The 18291-nt window shown below is 42.5% G+C and overlaps 1 protein-coding gene across 1 annotated transcript in view; it reads right to left on the minus strand.

The window, feature by feature from the left end:
- The window catches only part of gbe1b (glucan (1,4-alpha-), branching enzyme 1b), a 119775-nt gene that overhangs the window by 101194 nt on the left and 290 nt on the right, over positions 1 to 18291 (minus strand). Inside the window, exon 2 of the mRNA XM_084446998.1 lies at positions 4582 to 4751. Coding sequence (XP_084303124.1) covers positions 4582 to 4751 — 170 coding nt within the window. The remainder of the gene's footprint in view (positions 1 to 4581; positions 4752 to 18291) is intronic.

Consider the following 18291-nt stretch of genomic DNA (forward strand, 5'->3'; position numbering starts at 1 on the left):
CATGTCATACCCTACCTACATAATAACCTCTCATAGCAGTCTGTACGACCTACAGATGACTTACCCTCTCATAGCAGTATGTAGGCCTACAGATGCCTTAACACTCATGGTACCTTCATAACAACCTCTCATAGCGGTCTGTAGGCCTACAAATGTCTCATCCTCTCACACTGTAGCAGTACGTAGGCCTACAGATGACTTATCCTCTCATACTGTAGCAGTATGTAGGCCTACAGATGACTTATCCTCTCATACTGTAGCAGTATGTAGGCCTACAAATGACTTATCCTCTCATACTGTAGCAGTATGTAGGCCTACAGATGACATATCCTCTCATAGCAGTGTACTGTAGGCCTACAGATGCCTTTATGAAGCTCTGTTAAAGCACACTCTCTGCTAGTCCTCATATTAAGCCGCATGGTGCTCAACAGCAGCCTGTCAAACCTCCATGATCTGCTAGCTGAACAGTAGTCAGTGGAAATCATTGAATTACTTGGTTGTAGGTTAGTATGCATTGTAGTATACAGTACACTGGTCTGGAACTGGGGTGGAGATTAGTATGCTTCAATCAGTAATGCTAAAAACCACAAATTAAGCCAAAAATCTTGGTGTAGTCATGGACTCGGACCTGAATTTCGACAGTCACATTAAGACAATTACAAAGTCAGCCTACTATCATCTGAATAATATATCAAGGATAACAGGATTCAGGTCTCAGCAGGATCTGGAAAAACATGCGTTTATCTTCAGTAGACTCGACTCGACTGTAACGGTGTGTTTACAGGTCTCTCTAAAAATCGATCAGACAGCTGCAGGTGATTCAGAACGCTGCTGCTCGAGTCCTCGCTAAGACTAAGAAAGTGGATCACATCACTCCAGTTCTGAGGTCTTTACACTGGCTTCCTGTCTGTCAAAGAATTTACTTTAAAATACTGCTGATGGTTTATAAGGCACTGAATGGTTTAGGGGCAAAATTTATTTCAGATTTGCTGCTACATTATGAACCATCGAGACCTCTCAGATCGTCTGGCAAACTTCCAGAAAACTGCAGGTCTGCTGCAACTCTCAGTTCTTTTAAATCAATTCTTTTATTTTTGCTGCTGCTTTTTATTGCATTTTGTTTTAAATGTCCTTTCATAATGTGTTTCTTGCATTTTGTCTTGCACTTTGAATTGCCTTGAAAATATGAAATATGCTACAAATAAACTTGCCTTGCCTTGGCTTGTATGTACTGGGTTATATCTGTGCACTGTGACATGATCAACCTTGACTCATCCTTGACTGTTGGCTTCTACTGTAGGTTTGTAGAAAACAATTTCCGGAGGTGAGATGACTCTAACAGTGGAGACAGAAGGGGCTGAGCAGCACATCTGCTGCCTTTTCCCTCCATCATATTGTCCTAAATTTGTTTATTCCCCTTTGCATAAAGACTGAGGGAGGCTGTACATCACATCCAACCTGCACCGTATTCATGACTAGGGGTGCTGGGCTGTTTCCACATTTGCTATGAAATTGAAATCAAATAATAAGACTGAGCCATGTCAAAATGTAATCTCTGGCAGAACTGAATGTTGGGATTGAGCCACTACCCAGGGTCCTGGGCAGATCATTAGAAAGTGGAGGAGAGGAAGATTCACAGTGAAGGCGTAGTTGAAGTAACGTATGGATGAAGACTGTATGCATACGGTAGAATAGCTGTGTCCACGTCTAACCTTTCGGCCCGGTGCAGGATAAAAACTATGAATCGAAGAGAGAAGGATATCCACACTGGATTATAGCTCCCATTAAGTATTGTACTAAAGTATTGTACTGAAGTATTGTACTAAAGTATTGTACTAAAGTATTGTACTGAATTATTGTACTAAAGTATTGTACTGAAGTATTGTACTAAAGTATTGTACTAAAGTATTGTACTGAAGTATTGTACTAAAGTATTGTACTAAAGTATTGTACTAAAGTATCTCTGCTCTTACTGGGGTTTGTGTGAAGACCATCTCTCTGCTCTTACTGGGGTTTGTGTGAAGACCATCTCTCTGCTCTTACTGGGGTTTGTGTGAAGACCATCTCTCTGCTCTTACTGGGGTTTGTGTGAAGACCATCTCTCTGCTCTTACTGGGGGTTTGTGTGAAGACCATCTCTGCTCTTACTGGGGGTTTGTGTGAAGACCATCTCTCTGCTCTTACTGGGGGTTTGTGTGAAGACCATCTCTGCTCTTACTGGGGGTTTGTGTGAAGACTCTCTACTTGTTTATGGGGTCTGATTAAATGCCTTGAATTACCCAGTTAAGTAGTTTCATTGGGCCACAAAACTGAACCCTGAATATTAGTTTTCTTAATTTCTTTTTTTTTTATTGAATGCCTACAGTATGTTTGTCTATTAGTGGAATTCAAAACGTATTCAAAACATATTTTTTGCTAATGAGAAGGAATATGATTATAGGAAATGTGAAATGAATGCTAGATTGAAAAACACCTACATTAGTGAATGAAATCCAGTGAATAAATGACTGGTGTCTGGAATAGAGCTGACTCTAGCCTGCTCTCAGGACCAGTGAATGGGACTGACTCTAGCCTGCTCTCAGGACCAGTGAATGGGACTGACTCTAGCCTGCTCTCTGGACCAGTGAATGGGGCTGACTCTAGCCTGCTCTCAGGACCAGTGAATGGGGCTGACTCTAGCCTGCTCTCAGGACCAGTGAATGGGGCTGACTCTAGCCTGCTCTCTGGACCAGTGAATGGGGCTGACTCTAGCCTGCTCTCAGGACCAGTGAATGGGGCTGACTCTAGCCTGCTCTCAGGACCAGTGAATGGGGCTGACTCTAGCCTGCTCTCAGGACCAGTGAATGGGACTTACTCTAGCCTGCTCTCAGGACATGTGAATGGGGCTGACTCTAGCCTGCTCTCTGGACCAGTGAATGGGACTGACTCTAGCCTGCTCTCTGGACCAGTGAATGGGACTGACTCTAGCCTGCTCTCTGGAACAGTGGGCAAACAGGGGAGCACCAGGCTGAGCCCAGACTTCTACACCAGCATGTACTTTACCTACTCAGCTCCAAAATACAAAAACATGCGTTTAAAGCCTGGCTATGAAAACTACATTAGCCTGTTTGTTTATCTGCTCTCTGGGAAAAGATCTGTTGATTATCATAGTCTGAGATCGCAAGGTGTGATTCTGTTGTCTGTGCCAAGTGCAAGGACTGAACTGCTCCTCATAATTGGAAAACTAATTGGTCTCTGCCTGCTTTTAAAGCATAGAATTGATCTCTGCCTGCTTTTAAAGCTCTTACTCTATAAGTACAATGATAAATGATTTGGTTGGTACTTGTCAATATACTGTAGGCATTTTCATTGTACATTCTGACATTTTAAATGCATTTCTTTTGTAATGGCAGGAGAAAGGAGTGCTGCTTGGTTGTCGGCAGTAAGGTCTGGAAGGTGCTCTTTGTCAGGGTTTCAAAATGCAAGGTTCAAAAAGGCGGCAAGGCACTCTTCCAATAGAATTAAAAAGCCTTTATTAGGGTGTCTTATCCATGTGGATCTTAAAAACAAACACACTAACGCGTTTCGGCTTTGGCCTTCATCAGAGACTCTTTGTTTTGTGTTTCCTTGTTGTTTATTGTTGTTTGTGTCTGTGACTTTTTATGCTGCTATTTTTGGCCAGGTCTTCCCTGTAAAATAGATCATTGATCTCAAGGGACTATGCTGGTAAAATAAAGGTAAAAGAAAAAAGAACAAAAATCTGCTTCATAAAGTCAGGGAAGAGAGGTTAGTGTGCTTCTGTATACAACTAGACATCATTCTCCCAATTAAGTAGTAAATGACGGTGGCTGATTAACATACTATTCACCACAAGAAGGGAAACCGGCAATCACAGCATCTTTCCTTTTCAGATGTTCAGAGTTCATGTTTCCTTTTCAGTATTTACTAAACAACTCTCCTTTTCCTTCAGAGTTCAGTAATTTACCTTACTTATATTATATATTGCACTAATATACCATAAAGATGAAAGGTAATTAAGCAGTGCAGTATTAATCTGTAATACTGGCTGTCCTCTAGATATGCCAAAGACACATTTTCGGACAAAGAGAGAGTTGTAATGCTGTTCAGAGCAGCTGAGGAGAGGAATAGAATAGACCAGGGTTTCCCAACCTGGGGTCCGGGCCCCACTTAGGGGGGCGCCAACGATCGCAGGGGGGGCGCCAGGCCCCAGACAATTTGAGGACTTAATATTAGCTAGACAAATATTTGTCAAAGAATCATTTTATTGACATGTCACACAGCAGTTATAACAAAATACATGATTATATCTGATGAAGGGCCAAAAAGCCTTGTATTTACAGCACTACAATACCATATAAATTCAACAAAGTAACGTGAGACTATGAATCGTGTCAACATGAATATTACTGCTACACTAGCGAAGCGCTTCATTGTACCCTAACCTACACCTGATGGAATTTGCACACATATGAACACACACAGACTGGACGTTCACAGAGATTTTTTTGGGGGGGGGATTCCAAGTTAGGGGGGCTCTGGGGCAGAAAGGTTGGGAACCCCTGGAATAGACGGTGTTACTTACTGAAGTCTCCGGTGAGGAAGAGGGCCTCTGCAGCCGGAGCCCACTCTTTAAAGAACAGGCTGTTGTCAGGCTGCCGCTGCACGCCGAAGGTCCAGTAGCTGCGTGTGAACTGATCAAAGCCACCCTCCACCTCCTCCAGGAGGGCCAGCCGCTCCTCAAACAGCCCATACCTGCACACCCCAGAAGAAACAACGCATGCATTAATAACAGGCAGATCACAATGCTCTCCCTCCACTCAATAATGGATGAAAGAGTCGTCAATAACAGTAAATACTATGAAAAATTAATGCAGGGATGTTCCTAAATATAACAACTATGGGGAATATGTCTCTCAGTGAGAAAGGTAGCTGGTAGAGAAAGTCTAGTGGCGAGGACCATATTCACAAGGCTCTACCGTACAGCTTAGCTGCTGTAGTCAACACAGGCATTAGTTTTCCACATCAATGCTATGGTACAGTACACCCATGAGCCTACAGGTTCTAGACTTGTTTAGAACTCCTTCACTCTGCACTACTGACACATTATGTTATAGAGGCCCTCAGCCAGCCATTACCAGCCATTACCAGTCTATAGTTTCTATACTCATACATACTTGTACCCCAGGATCCTCCCGCACCTATTGTATTTTTAGTTTGCTACTCTTCACTTTGCCTTCAGCACTAGATTATGCTCTTAGTCACTTGTTTTAGAAAGGAGATGCACTTGTGAGTTCTGGCAAGTAGTAGTACACTGACCTTTCCTGCTTTAGATGCAATCATTGTAGGTCGCTTTGGATAAAAGTGTCTGCTAAATGACTATAATGTAATAATAATAATAATAATAATAATATATTATTATTATTAATAATAATAATATATTTGTATAGCACCTTTGATACAAGTAAATGCAGCTCAAAGTGCTTCACAACAGAGAATATACAGTACATGCACGGAGTGCTTCACATAAAAATACACATCAAATAAACAAAAAGCAGGAAAATAAGATGGAAGATAAAACACAATAAAGATACAGATAAGAAATCAAGTAAAAACGAAACATCTGCCCTGACTGTTGAGTATCTTAGGAAGATACAGGGTTGAGTTTCCCAGAGGCATCGTAGCGCTATGATGAATGCCATAGCTTACGATGATAGCGCTACGATGCCTCTGGGAAACTCAGGTCTCTACCTCTGCAGTCAATAGGCTAGTCTAGGTCTCATTCTGAATGTTGTTGTAATGTTCGCTGGTTATGTTAGAATATCATAAAATATTAGGCAATGCAGGGCAGTACAGCCTACTAGAGCAAAGAGACCAAACATAGAAAACACTTTGGAGAGTGGACCCTTGCTGTGCAGTGCAGAGTTTGGCAACGGCATGAGAACCATGTAGATTCAGCGTCATGAGAACCGTGTAGAAATAACTCCACAGCTCTTGTTGCTATAGGTTGCCAAAATGTTCCTTGTGTTTCTTCTGGCGAATAAAGGGTTAAAAATCAGAAGTCCAAAAGTGAATATGACTTCAGCAGCAAGCAGCCTATTTGTCTTTCAAAATATGTCTAATTACGATGGGTGAAAAAATCCCCGCTGATCTCTTGATGGAGCTGTGTGCACTGATTTCCAATGGCATTTGACTCCTAATGTGTTCATGTACATGGGTTCATTTATTCTTGTTTTGATAAACACCTGTCTTATATCAGGATGTGTTCCAGCTTTTTTCAAGCATGCTGTAGTCCAGCCTCTCACCAAGAAGGCAAGGCAGGCTCTGTTCTCAATCATTCATTTTAGGCCTATCTCCAAATTGCCTTTTCTGTGCTGGAGAAAGCTGTTCTTATTCAGTTGACGGAGGTCATTATGTTTGAACATCCTGTTCTCTTGGATGACTTCTGCTGTAAAAAGCCTTGGTTTTACTTTTGACATTGCTCAAATTTGAGAAACAAATTATCTGTTATTAAAGCTGCCTTTTTTCAGTTAAGGCTCATAGCCAAGGTCAAGGCCTATCTCCCTCCTAAAGACATGCTTTTATAACCTCTAGGCTTGACTATTGCAACTCTTTGTACATAGGTATAGACCAGTCCTCACTCTGGCGTTTGGAACTAGTGCAGAATGCTGCTGCATACCTTCGGACTGGAAAAAGAAAGCATGACCACATCACACCTGTGCTATCTTCCTTGCATTGGCTTGCTGTCCGCTTCAGGTTTGATTTTAAGATTTTGTTGTTTTTAAGGCTTTGAACGGCTTGGCTTCTCTGTATCTAGCTGAACTCCTTCATGTCCACAGCCCATCTAGAGGACTCCGGTCAAGAAATCTGTTGCTCCTGGATGTCCCAAAATCCAGGCTCAAAACCAGAGATAACCGAGCTTTTGCAGTAGCTGGCCCCAAACTGTGGAATAGTCTACCACTCCATATTAGAACTGCCTAGACTTTAGATGCCTTTAAGTCTCTCCTGAAAACTCACCTTTTCTCAGTGGCCTTCATTACATGAGCTTAGCACCCCAGTTTATGTCCCTGTCTTGTTATTTGCTATTTATTATATGCCATTTATTATATTGTATTTTATTGTTTGAGCCCACTGTACAAAACTTTGGTCAACCACGGTTGTTTTTAAATGTGCTTTATAAAAAAAGTTTGACTTGACTTGCCCAAACGTGCAAGTGATCAAGGACAGCAATCTCTGCCCAGTGAGCCAAGTTGTCTCTTTTGGGGTGCGTGCATGACGCACAGTGTTGAAACTATATATGAGAAAGAGGCCTTCCTCATACATGCACATAAAAACCATCTGATATTACCTTCAGGAACATTAAAAACAATCATAATGGGTGGCTTAAGGCGACATCTTCATCAGTTAGATCGGCATGACGCAAAACTGGATTATATGCTCTGCCCCCGCTTGGGAGGGGCGGTATTTCAAAACAGATTTAGCCTACAAACAATAATAATATCGACAGTAACGGAACAGTAGAACACAAGCAGGTAAGGCAAAGGTAAATGCATTTATATCAAAACGGCAAACGTACAAGTGCTCAATTGACACAACATAGGGGATATGATGATGATACATTCCAATTTCAATATCGGATATCAGTGCGCCCTGGAGGTCATGCCCATCCTGATATCAGTGCGCCCTGGAGGTCAAGTCCATCCTGATATCAGTGCGCCCTGGAGGTCATGTCCATCCTGATATCAGTGTGCCCTGGAGGTCATGTCCATCCTGATATCAGTGTGCCCTGGAGGTCATGTCCATCCTGATATCAGTGCGCCCTGGAGGTCATGTCCATCCTGATATCAGTGTGCCCTGGAGGTCATGTCCATCCTGATATCAGTGTGCCCTGGAGGTCATGTCCATCCTGATATCAGTGCGCCCTGGAGGTCATCATGTCCATCCTGATATCAGCGTGCCCTGGAGGTCATGTCCATCCTGATATCAGGGTGTCCTGGAGGTCATGCCCCCTCGCGAGGCTCAGCCCTGCTGAGGATTGCGCCCTACAAGCATGACACATACGTCTGTTACTTTTTACTTAGAGAGGATAAACTAATTGCTTAGCAATTTATCTCACTTAAATTTCCCCAGCCAGCTAGAGTCTATATCCGATGCAGCCAGCTGAGTTAAGTACACTCTCTTCTTGCAGCCAGGCTCTGACTGGCCTGTGAATGCCCTGGGGCTGGTGGTGATGAGGTGAGGTAATGGCAGGTTTCTCAGCCGCTGCTCCTTACACTCAGAGCAGCGCGTACAGAGATCACTCGCTAAATGTATACTCTGAAACCCAATCGGCGCTACCTCGTACCCTCTGTGTCACCATTTAATTCATATTCTAGCAGACCGACGGGAGTTGAAGTGAGGACAAGAAGAGGATTCATGTAAGGACAGAGTGTCACTGCCAGAGCATTACTGAACGCTGTGCTTACGATGTTCTGGGGCTGGACTGGGAGGATAGCTGGGTGCTGCCATCTTCTGCGGGGGTTGCTGCCACACGCATGATTACAGCCTGCCCACCACATCACACCTCACATCTTCTTCTCCATCCCCAGACAGCAAGCGGATCTGGGCCATATATAGGCCAGATCTGGCCCTTGTGTCTTAGTTCCGGCCCATATATGGCCCAGATCCGCTTGTAATCTGGGTCGTTTGGGATAGTTGTTATTGTCCTCTCTCCCCCCCAGGCTCGGGGCCGAGGGGCTGTCCTTTTACCACCCCGAGCCTGGGTGAGGGGTCACCTGGGCTATATATCCGGGCACACCTCCAGGAGCCATGACACCTCACATCACAATCAGATACTCAATGTGACTGCAAAGACACTGGATTTCTTACAGAGATTTCCAAACTTGGAGGTAAACGGCAAATCAATTAAGATCTTGACTTACCTGCTTATTAGTAAAAGTATGAAGACTTTTCTTTTTGCTGCTGCTTTTTATTAAATCAAATAATTATTTATTCATACACTGCACTGTAACTTGTATTCCTGATTTTATTTTTCCTGTCCTTTAAATGTCCTTTTTTGCATTTAGTTTTATATGACCATTTATGTGTTGCACTTTGTCTTGATGCTTTTAATGTCTCATGTAAAGCACTTTGAATTGCCTTGTTGCTGAAATGTGCTATACCAATAAACTAAACTTGCCTAACAATGAGCGAGCAATCAGGGCAGCTGTTTTGTCCTCTACACCCTTCCCTGCAAATGTGCTGCCGCTGGGCTGGTGACCCCTCACCCTCCAGCCTGCTGCTCAGCCTCTACAGATTTACAAAGCGTGCCTGACTGCAACAGCAGTCTGCTGGAGGTCTCTGAGGTGAGCTCCAACATAACCATTATGCTCATTTAAAATATCAGCAACCCCTGCATGCATTGGAAACATTATAGAAAACCAAAACGCTAATATTCAAAAACACTAATAATCAAAGACCGTTTTCTGTTTGTCAGAGGAACATTTTGGTACCACTTTACATTACAGCACGGTAATAACATAGTAATACCCTGGTAATATCTACATTATTACTAGGGAATTACCAACAAATTACTAGTAGTTACTGGTACCATGTAGTTACCAACTAATAAACCCTGTAGTATCTACATCATTTCTAGGAAATTACCATTAGTTATCGGTAGTAGGGCTGTAACGATTATGAATTTTGCTTAACGATTAATTGTTAGAAAAATAATTGTGATTATTACAATAATTGTCAGAGTTGTTGACCGGGGGGGGGGTTCTCGCATCACACCACTAGGGCCCTTTGTGGATCTGGCATCCTAGGCGGCCGCCTACTTCGCCTATGCCATGGGCCGGCCCTGGCACTGATGCTCATGTCCGCATGATTTGAGTGAGAGTGTGTGTGTTTGTGAGAGAGAGAGAGAGAGAGAGAGAGAGAGAAAGACAGACAGATAGGGAGTGAGTGAGTGAGGGTGGGTGGGTTCTGAGTTCTGACTAATTTTTACCAGATAATGTGGGCCTAATAACACAAGTACTCAGCCTATGAAGTAAACCTGTGGTTTAAAACCACGGCTCTTTAATATCATAATTGTTAACAACATTTACATAGAACATATATCCTCCTCAAATAAAAAAAAGCATTGAAAAACTAAGATTAAATTAAATTTGGAGTATACAAATAGCACATGAAGTGGACAATGCATCAGTGCTTCTTTACTTCTTTAATACAGTGTCTCTTGTCATTAGTTGCTATGAACGTATAGTGCCAACAAGTTGAAGAATTCCATTGAACTAGGGTTGCTATATATATGCTATCCATATTAACTCTGCAACAGATTTTTATTTTATAAATATATATATATATATATATAATTATTATTATTTTATTTTTTTTAAACATTTTTTTCATAACCGCGGTTTAAAAAAAATTTGCGGTCAGAAAAAATAATCGCGGTTTGACGATTATGTACTAATCGTTACAGCCCTAATCGGTAGTTACTAGTAGTAGTTACCATAGTTACCCACTGGTAAACCCTGCAATGTCTACATTATTACTAGGAAATTACTAAGCAATTACCATTAGTTATCGGTAGTTATTAGTAGTAGTTACCATATAGTTACCCCCCCAATCCATATTTAAGGTGTGATTTGTTACCTGGAAACAGAGATTGTAGTTTCAATGTAATAATGTGGAATCAGAGCTGGAAAATGCAACTTTGCCTGTTTCTATGTAATTATATGGTTATATTTTTCCTAAATTCCCAACTAAGCTCATGGCATGTTACCTGGAAATACAGATGGTAGTTTGTATGTAATAACATGGAAACAGAGCTGGAAAATGCAATATTACCCATTTCGGTTTAATAATATAATTATTGTAACAATATAGATAAAGTAGGCTAGTTGTTCCATAAGCAGTGTCTGTTGCTAGCCCAGCAAAACAGTTCAACAAAAGTTCACTTCAGAAAAGTTGTAAAAAATCTTCATTTTATTACACAGTTTCAAAGTAAATAAATCCACTGACTTACAAAATGAATGTGGGCTGGCTAATAATACACTTGTAATTAACTACTATTGACAACAGACGAAGGTAAGAAAACTGTTTGCTTCCATAGTTCTCAAGATCTGCCCGCACGTTATCAACATCAAACAGAATATAGACTGCGTTGGCACAGTACTCTATTTTACCATTATGTACCAAATGAAATAAACACATTAATTCTAGTATGCTTTTAACTTTTTAACTATCATATGAACATTTTAAATCAAATTATTTATATTTTTAACACATTCTAATCATGTTAACTGTAAATCACTATAAACTGTACTTTGGCCTCTACAGTTATATCCTTCCTAAAATCTAATCAAATCAAACTAAGGTCATGGTTTGTTACCTGTAAGTTATGGCAGGTATGTAATTACAAGAAATCTAGGCTGGTAGGTGATACTGTACATTATTGGTGAAAGCATGTCAAGCCATTTACAAACCAATAATAAACATGACAAAGTTATTTGAACTTTAATAGTAAACACACCAAAAAATAAAATACACGTCAGTGATGCTTCTGGTCACTCTATACACACACACACACGATTAAACGTGATATTTGTGTCTAATGTCTTTAAAGAGGCGACCAAGGACACCCATGCAGTGTTTTTGTCCCAACCAATAATTCCACTGAATGAAGGCGAGGTTCTGCTTGTGCGTCTTCACTGTAAGGTTGCCTCTGTAGTGGTAGACGTCTTGTTTGAAGGATCTCCAAGCTCTCTCGAGATGCTGGGAGTGAGCACCTGTTATTGGGTGAACAAAGAACCTCTGGTGGTTGTGATTTTCAGAAAGATACTGTATAACCAAATATTACATAGAAACAGGTAAAGTTGCATTTTCCAGCTCAGATTCCATGTTATTACATAGAAATTACCACCTATGTTTCCAGATAATAAACCATGAGCTTAATCAGGATGTTAGGAAGGATAATAACCATATAATTACATAGAAACAGGTAAAGTTGCATTTTCCAGCTCAGTGTACACATTATTACATGGAAACTACAATCTCTGTTTCTAGGTAACAAATTGTACGTTAAATAGGGATTAGGGGTAACTATATGGTAACTACCAGTAATAACTACCGATAACTAATAGTAATTACTTGGTAATTTCCTAGTAATTATGTAGATTATTACAGGGTTTATAAATTGTAACTACTCCTGGTAACTACTAGTAATTTGTTGGTAATTCCCTAGTAATAATGTAGATATTACCAGGGTGTTATTACCGCGCTGTAATGTAAAGTGGTACCAACATTTTACCACTAGGAGGGACTAACTCAATTCCAAAATCTACATCTGGCCTCGGGACGGTGACGACCGGCGACCGACCGGCGGGTGCGATTCACCGCCTACCCGCCAGAGGGCGGTGCGAGCTCATGTTGAGCGTCCACTGGCAACCTCTCGCCGTAATGACGCAGCAATACCAAACATGTCCTGTACATGCACAGTGCGCGCACAGCCAAAACGAAGCTTTGAGTGAAGGCAGCTCCCTGTATTGAGGCTGCCCATTCACCTCCATTCATTTTGACTTGGGACATGTCAGTTTTAGATTAGATTAGGATAGATCAGACAGATTGGAGTAGATTAGGGTAGATTAGGGTAGGTAGGTACTGTACGTAGATAGGTACAGTAGGACGGACGTGCAGAACAACCATGACAGCTCCACAGGCACTGTGCACTAGAGATACTACTTCGAATAGTACTGTGTAAACAACTAAAATTTTCCATGGGGGACTTTTTGGATATTTGAGTACATAGTGGACGAGTGCCTTACTGATATACATAAAGCAGCATGATGCAAAGATGCAAGCTAAAATACCTAGCTAGCTACCAAGGCCAAGAAATTAATTCATTAATAGGATAAACTGTCCTAAGAGCCCATTATGGTCAGACGTTGTAAACAAACAGCATAACTTCATGTTGATATGTTCAGTGGCCGGGAATCATTTCCATATTAAGCTTGGTTGGCCTGAATGATTTTGTCAATGTCATCATACTCTAATGCAGTGTTTCCCAAAGTGTGGGGCGTGCCCCCCTAGTGGGGCGCGGAGATACTGCAGGTGGGGGGCGAAAATTAATAATAATTTAAAAAAAAGCTAATTTTGATTAATATATTATTTAAATTATTATTTGGGTTTGAGGCCTAATTATTTCACAGTGGCCAAATTTGTTCATTTTTGAATAAAATATAAAATTACAATTGGATCTTTGTGTCTTGTTATTAGTAGTAAAGGAAATGCCATGTTTGTACAATAGTCTATTATTAATTCTACCAATCTAGGTGGGGCCCGAAAATATTTCCAATCACCCAAGTGGGGCCTGATTGAAAAAGTCTGGGAACCACTGCTCTAATGTCAGGATTCTGTAGGTCTGTCATATATTTTTCGCTTTGCAGAGAAAGCTGCATGGGCACAATTGCACTAGTTTGAGTTTAATAACCATCCCTTCTTTTAATTAGTTTGTTGGTGTGTGAGTTACACAGATTCAAAACAAACTGCTGGGTTAATTAGAAATACAAAACCACACCACCAACAGGCCTACAGATACAGGATAATAATTTAGGCTAGCCAAACGATTTACACAATACTTGCATGTTATTACATTCTCATAAATACAGTAATAAAGTGATTTATGTGACAAATTGCGTTTAGTTGTTTTCGACACCTCACCTTCATAATATAATTTTGTCATCACAGCAGCGCGGATTGGGATTGAACCAGATAATTCACGAGATAATTGTGCCTTCTAGGCACCACACCAGTCTTAATTCAACCTCCAAAGATCTTCTATATCACTCTGAGTATCTTTCATTATCGCCATGCAGTCACTATTTATGAATGGATCATGAGGCGGTTCATTGACTGCTCTCACATGCGCCACGTTTAGGGTTGATTGTGGGAAACTGGCGTACGTCAAAGTGGGACATGATACGCACGGTTTTCAATCTCACTATTTGAATATCTAAATAGCCTAAGCAACCTGAGTAAAGTGAATTCTCCGCACAGTTTTCTAAGAGAGGTCCCAAAGCAGTAACTCACATTCACATCAAGCCCACTTTGATAAACACTCACTAAACAATGGCCTAGAGTCAGAGTCAACGTTTGAGGGAGCCTGCGAGCAACGAGGCCCAAAGTTATGCATCAATTATGTACCAGGCAGTTACTAGTTAGCATTCTGATCTTGATTTATGTAATGTAGCAGTTATATACCAGTTTCTATCCAGTTGTAAATTAAGACAAGTGAACTTTGGTTTGTAAAGGGGACTCTTCTCTAGGCAGTCACCCAGGGGAGAGATACATACTGTATAGGCCCTTAGCCTGCCTTGTGGGGGGGGGGGGGGGGGGGTAGTTTCCGATCCACCCGAGCCCCCCCCCCGGCTACAGGCCTGCTGTAACACATACTGCAGTGGAGGCTGAACCAGGCCAAGGCCAGGTCCTGGTCAATATGAGCGCGGATAAACCACTAGGATCAGTTCCAACATCCATGATAGCATTGTCTGTGGTTAACCAATACGTGAGTCTAGAATAATCTTGTCATTGAAATGTCTCTTGACAGCCTGGTGGGTTTCAAGTGTCACAGTGACTCTGCACAGGTCTATGACTGACAGCAGCAGCTGAGGAAACACAACAGAAGACCAGGGCTGGCAGGGGACAGGCACATCAGGGCCACTGGGACAGTGCCACACAGCTTGGAGAAACACCAGGCAGAAAATTCTGGCCTCTAGCCCTTCTCTCAACTGCCATTTAGGAACTTAGGTGCAAGGTGCCTTTCAAACAATTTTAATTGCATTTTAGTGTCTTCATTTGCCTTTAAGTGCACTAATCATACTAAATAGGTACATTTACATTCTCAGAAAGGTTGATTGATGAAGACTAAAACGCCATGAATGCCATAAAAAGTAATTTCATTGCTTGGCCGGTTTGGTGACCTTCAAACAAGGTTACTGTAGAAATAAACGCTTTACACAGAGCTAGATTTATACACACCACTTGAAGGTACAGTAAATAATATATAGAACACACGAGAGCTATTTCAATTTCTTGAATTCTTCAACTCACTATAACTAGTTTGATTTGCTCGAAAAACAACTTCAAGCATGACATGATTCATGGTCATACAGCTGTAGGTCTTTTCCACAAACCCATCTGAATTCACCCAGCTGCTCAACATGAGGCACAGCACAACTCCTCTCAGTCTTTGAAAGCTGCTGATTTCCACGTCTGTGTTCACAATACAGTGCGTTTGTTCTCTGGGGCTTTAACACCCCAGGAAGTCATCAAGGAATCCCTTCTCACAGCAGTGCCTCTACATGTTAAACATGTAGGCCTATGTGTGGCTTCCGTCAGCAAGTCGGGAGTTTGAGATGGCTCTAACACCGTGTCCTAACTGCTTGCGATGCGAGCAACAGAACGCCACATTGCATGCTTGCTGTCCTAACTGAAACCGTTAAATTTCCTGTTCTGTTACGTCATTTGTCTATATTCCCAACTGAAGACAGTTAAAGAACGAACGCCTGTCAACGCAAGCGACAGGAGGAAAATAGGAACAGGGAGAGCGTCAAAAGGGCAGTTAAAACGTTGCGCCGCTTCGTGCTGCGTCGCTCGCGTCTAGTTAGGACATAACAATAGAAAACAAAGCAATGGAACGCATTTTTTCACTGACGACACGGTGTAAGGCTTTGTGAGGCCTAGCGAAGTGCAGCTGTGCCAGACCTGACCCGCTGACAGTAACCTGCTCCTCCTCCACCAGAACAAGCAGGAGGCCCCTCTAATGACCCCTTACCTGCCATATTACATACAGTAGGGCTGCACAATTAATCGTGAATTAATCGAAATCGCGATTATGACCTCCGCGATTAACTAATTGCAAAAGGCCGCAAATAATGTGATTAATAATTTTTCTTTGAATTGAGTGTGCTAGGAGGATGATCTGACCAATCACATGTGTTCCTGCTGAGTACGCTGTGCGCAGCAATTTCACTGAGAAGACAGATAGCAGTAGGTCAAGACAAGTGTCACGAGTACCCGCAGCCGTGAGTAGTGAAAAAATCAGCGAAAACAAGGTCAGTGAGTTAGTAGCAAGAAAGGGATCAACGTCCGTGATTTGGGAGCATTTTGGTTATTATATATTAATATTATATATTACATATTAATCACAATTATTAATCGCAATTACCCTTTTGAAGCAAATAATCGCAATTATTATTTTTTGTCATAATCGTGCAGCCCTAACATAAAGCACAATTCAGACAAGATCACTTTTGTCAAATTTGAACATTTATTATACAAGCAGCATAATTATACAAGCGGCATAAATACATGCATATGAATGTTTGGCGGTGTGCTCTGTCCGGGGGGCCCCCTGCCCACCGGCGTGGAAAGCGCGTTAGCAGGGGGAGGCAATCTGGTGTTCCCCCCCTCTGGGCCAAGCCCTTGGCCCAGAGAGCCAGGAAGGGGGAACGGCATCTAGCCCCCTGCCTCAATGACGATCAGAGTGGGCCGCGATCGGGAAGACGCTCGGAGGTAACTCAGCCCACTAAGACCGTCAAAGAGTGCCACAGGAGGACTGCTGTACATTATAGTCCCTGGTCCCCACGGGCCGACGCTTCGTGGGTTCCGCGGGAGATACAGCCTAGTGTCTCTGCGTCCATGGCGCCCGCCACGGATAGCCACAGAGACCAGCTAGCGGCTACTCTGGCATCCACCGGCCGACGCCGGTGGAATACCTGCAAACTACCCCGGACAGAGAGCAATGACGACAACAGACGACATCGACATACGCAGGAGGAGCAGGGGAGGAGGTGGGGCGAGCATGCAATTACGACAGCAGTAAAGCAAGCGCGAATAATGACATGTTTTGACAGCTTAAATACCTGCGCTCTGGTGAGCTGACCAATGCTATGACAGCTACAGTCAGCTGGTGCTGCGTCATGCGTGACAGATTAACCTCTGCTGACCCCCGGCTGTGACGTACGTGCCTTGGCTGAATTTGCGTCGGAGACTTCATTTTAACATTTAGGCTGTCCCTATGGGCCTATTTAGGCTTTGGGCGGATGGATGGATGGATGGATGGATGGATGGATGGATGGATGGATGGATGGATGGATGGATGGATGGATGGATGGACAGACTAACATTTCACTGTACATTGTACACTGTACTGTAATGTGACCAATTAAACTGAATTTAACTGCAATTTATTAATCCCCAATGGAAATTCAGCTGTTACCAACATTATACAAAGGCATGTGGCATGTATAAACATTTACAATGGCTTATTCGTTGAATTTAGCCTGTTATCAATTTCTCCATATTCAGTACAAGTCTGGCTTGACAGTTAAATGACTCAGACTCCCAGAATGAGTCACCTCAGCCTGTTGACTTTCAAAACCGTCTGTTTACTTTGGAGCACGATTGCTGCCAAGATGAGGTGAGTGCAGGGCCATTCACCAAACAAGACCCCAGCAGAAGGGACTTAACCTCACAGGTGTCCTGACACAGCACTCTACAAACATGTTTCTGAGCCTATGAGCAGTGGCGGGGATCTGTATCCAACTTTGGGGGGGACATTTACATTGACATTTTGCAAGAGTATTTTGGGGGGGGGGACATCTTCCTACGCGGCTGTATGGTCATTTGAATGCCACTACCCCAATCTAAATATTGGGGGGGGGGACAATTTTAATGATCTCAAATATTGGGGGGGGCATGTCCCCCCTGACCCCTGCCTATGAGCCTTGAGAATATCGAACTGCTCACTAAAAGCAACATACAGTAGTGCAGTAAATACAATTCTTGGATATCTCACAGAGGTTCACAAATCAGGGCAGCACAGGAAACAAAAACTTAGGTGTAAATTTGCCTCACACCCCTACAATGCAAAGGGATAAAGCGCTAACACGCACGCTCACAAGCGCCTCCTCCGGGGTCGGTGGGACTAGGCTACATAAAGTGGGCGTCACCTGACTCTCAAATAATAGGAAGTGTATCTCTGGCAGATTCGTTGCTGCCTGTAAAGTGGTGTAACCGAGGCCTATGGTACCCGCGTATGCAACAATATTAGTCCACAATGGCCTAATAGTCTACACTGTAGAAGTCGGGAAATTGTGTGCGACAGAATAGCCTACGGGTGGAGGCGAGGTCACCCAACGCCGCATCGAATGTCAAGTTTATGAGGCTATAACCTACCAATCGTCTCTATCAGGTGGTGTGTGTTTTTACCAACATATATGCTAGTTGAAGCATGACTGTTGTGCACAGC

Source organism: Borostomias antarcticus, assembly GCF_949987555.1.
Source record: "Borostomias antarcticus genome assembly, chromosome: 1".
Taxonomy (NCBI): domain Eukaryota; kingdom Metazoa; phylum Chordata; class Actinopteri; order Stomiiformes; family Stomiidae; genus Borostomias; species Borostomias antarcticus.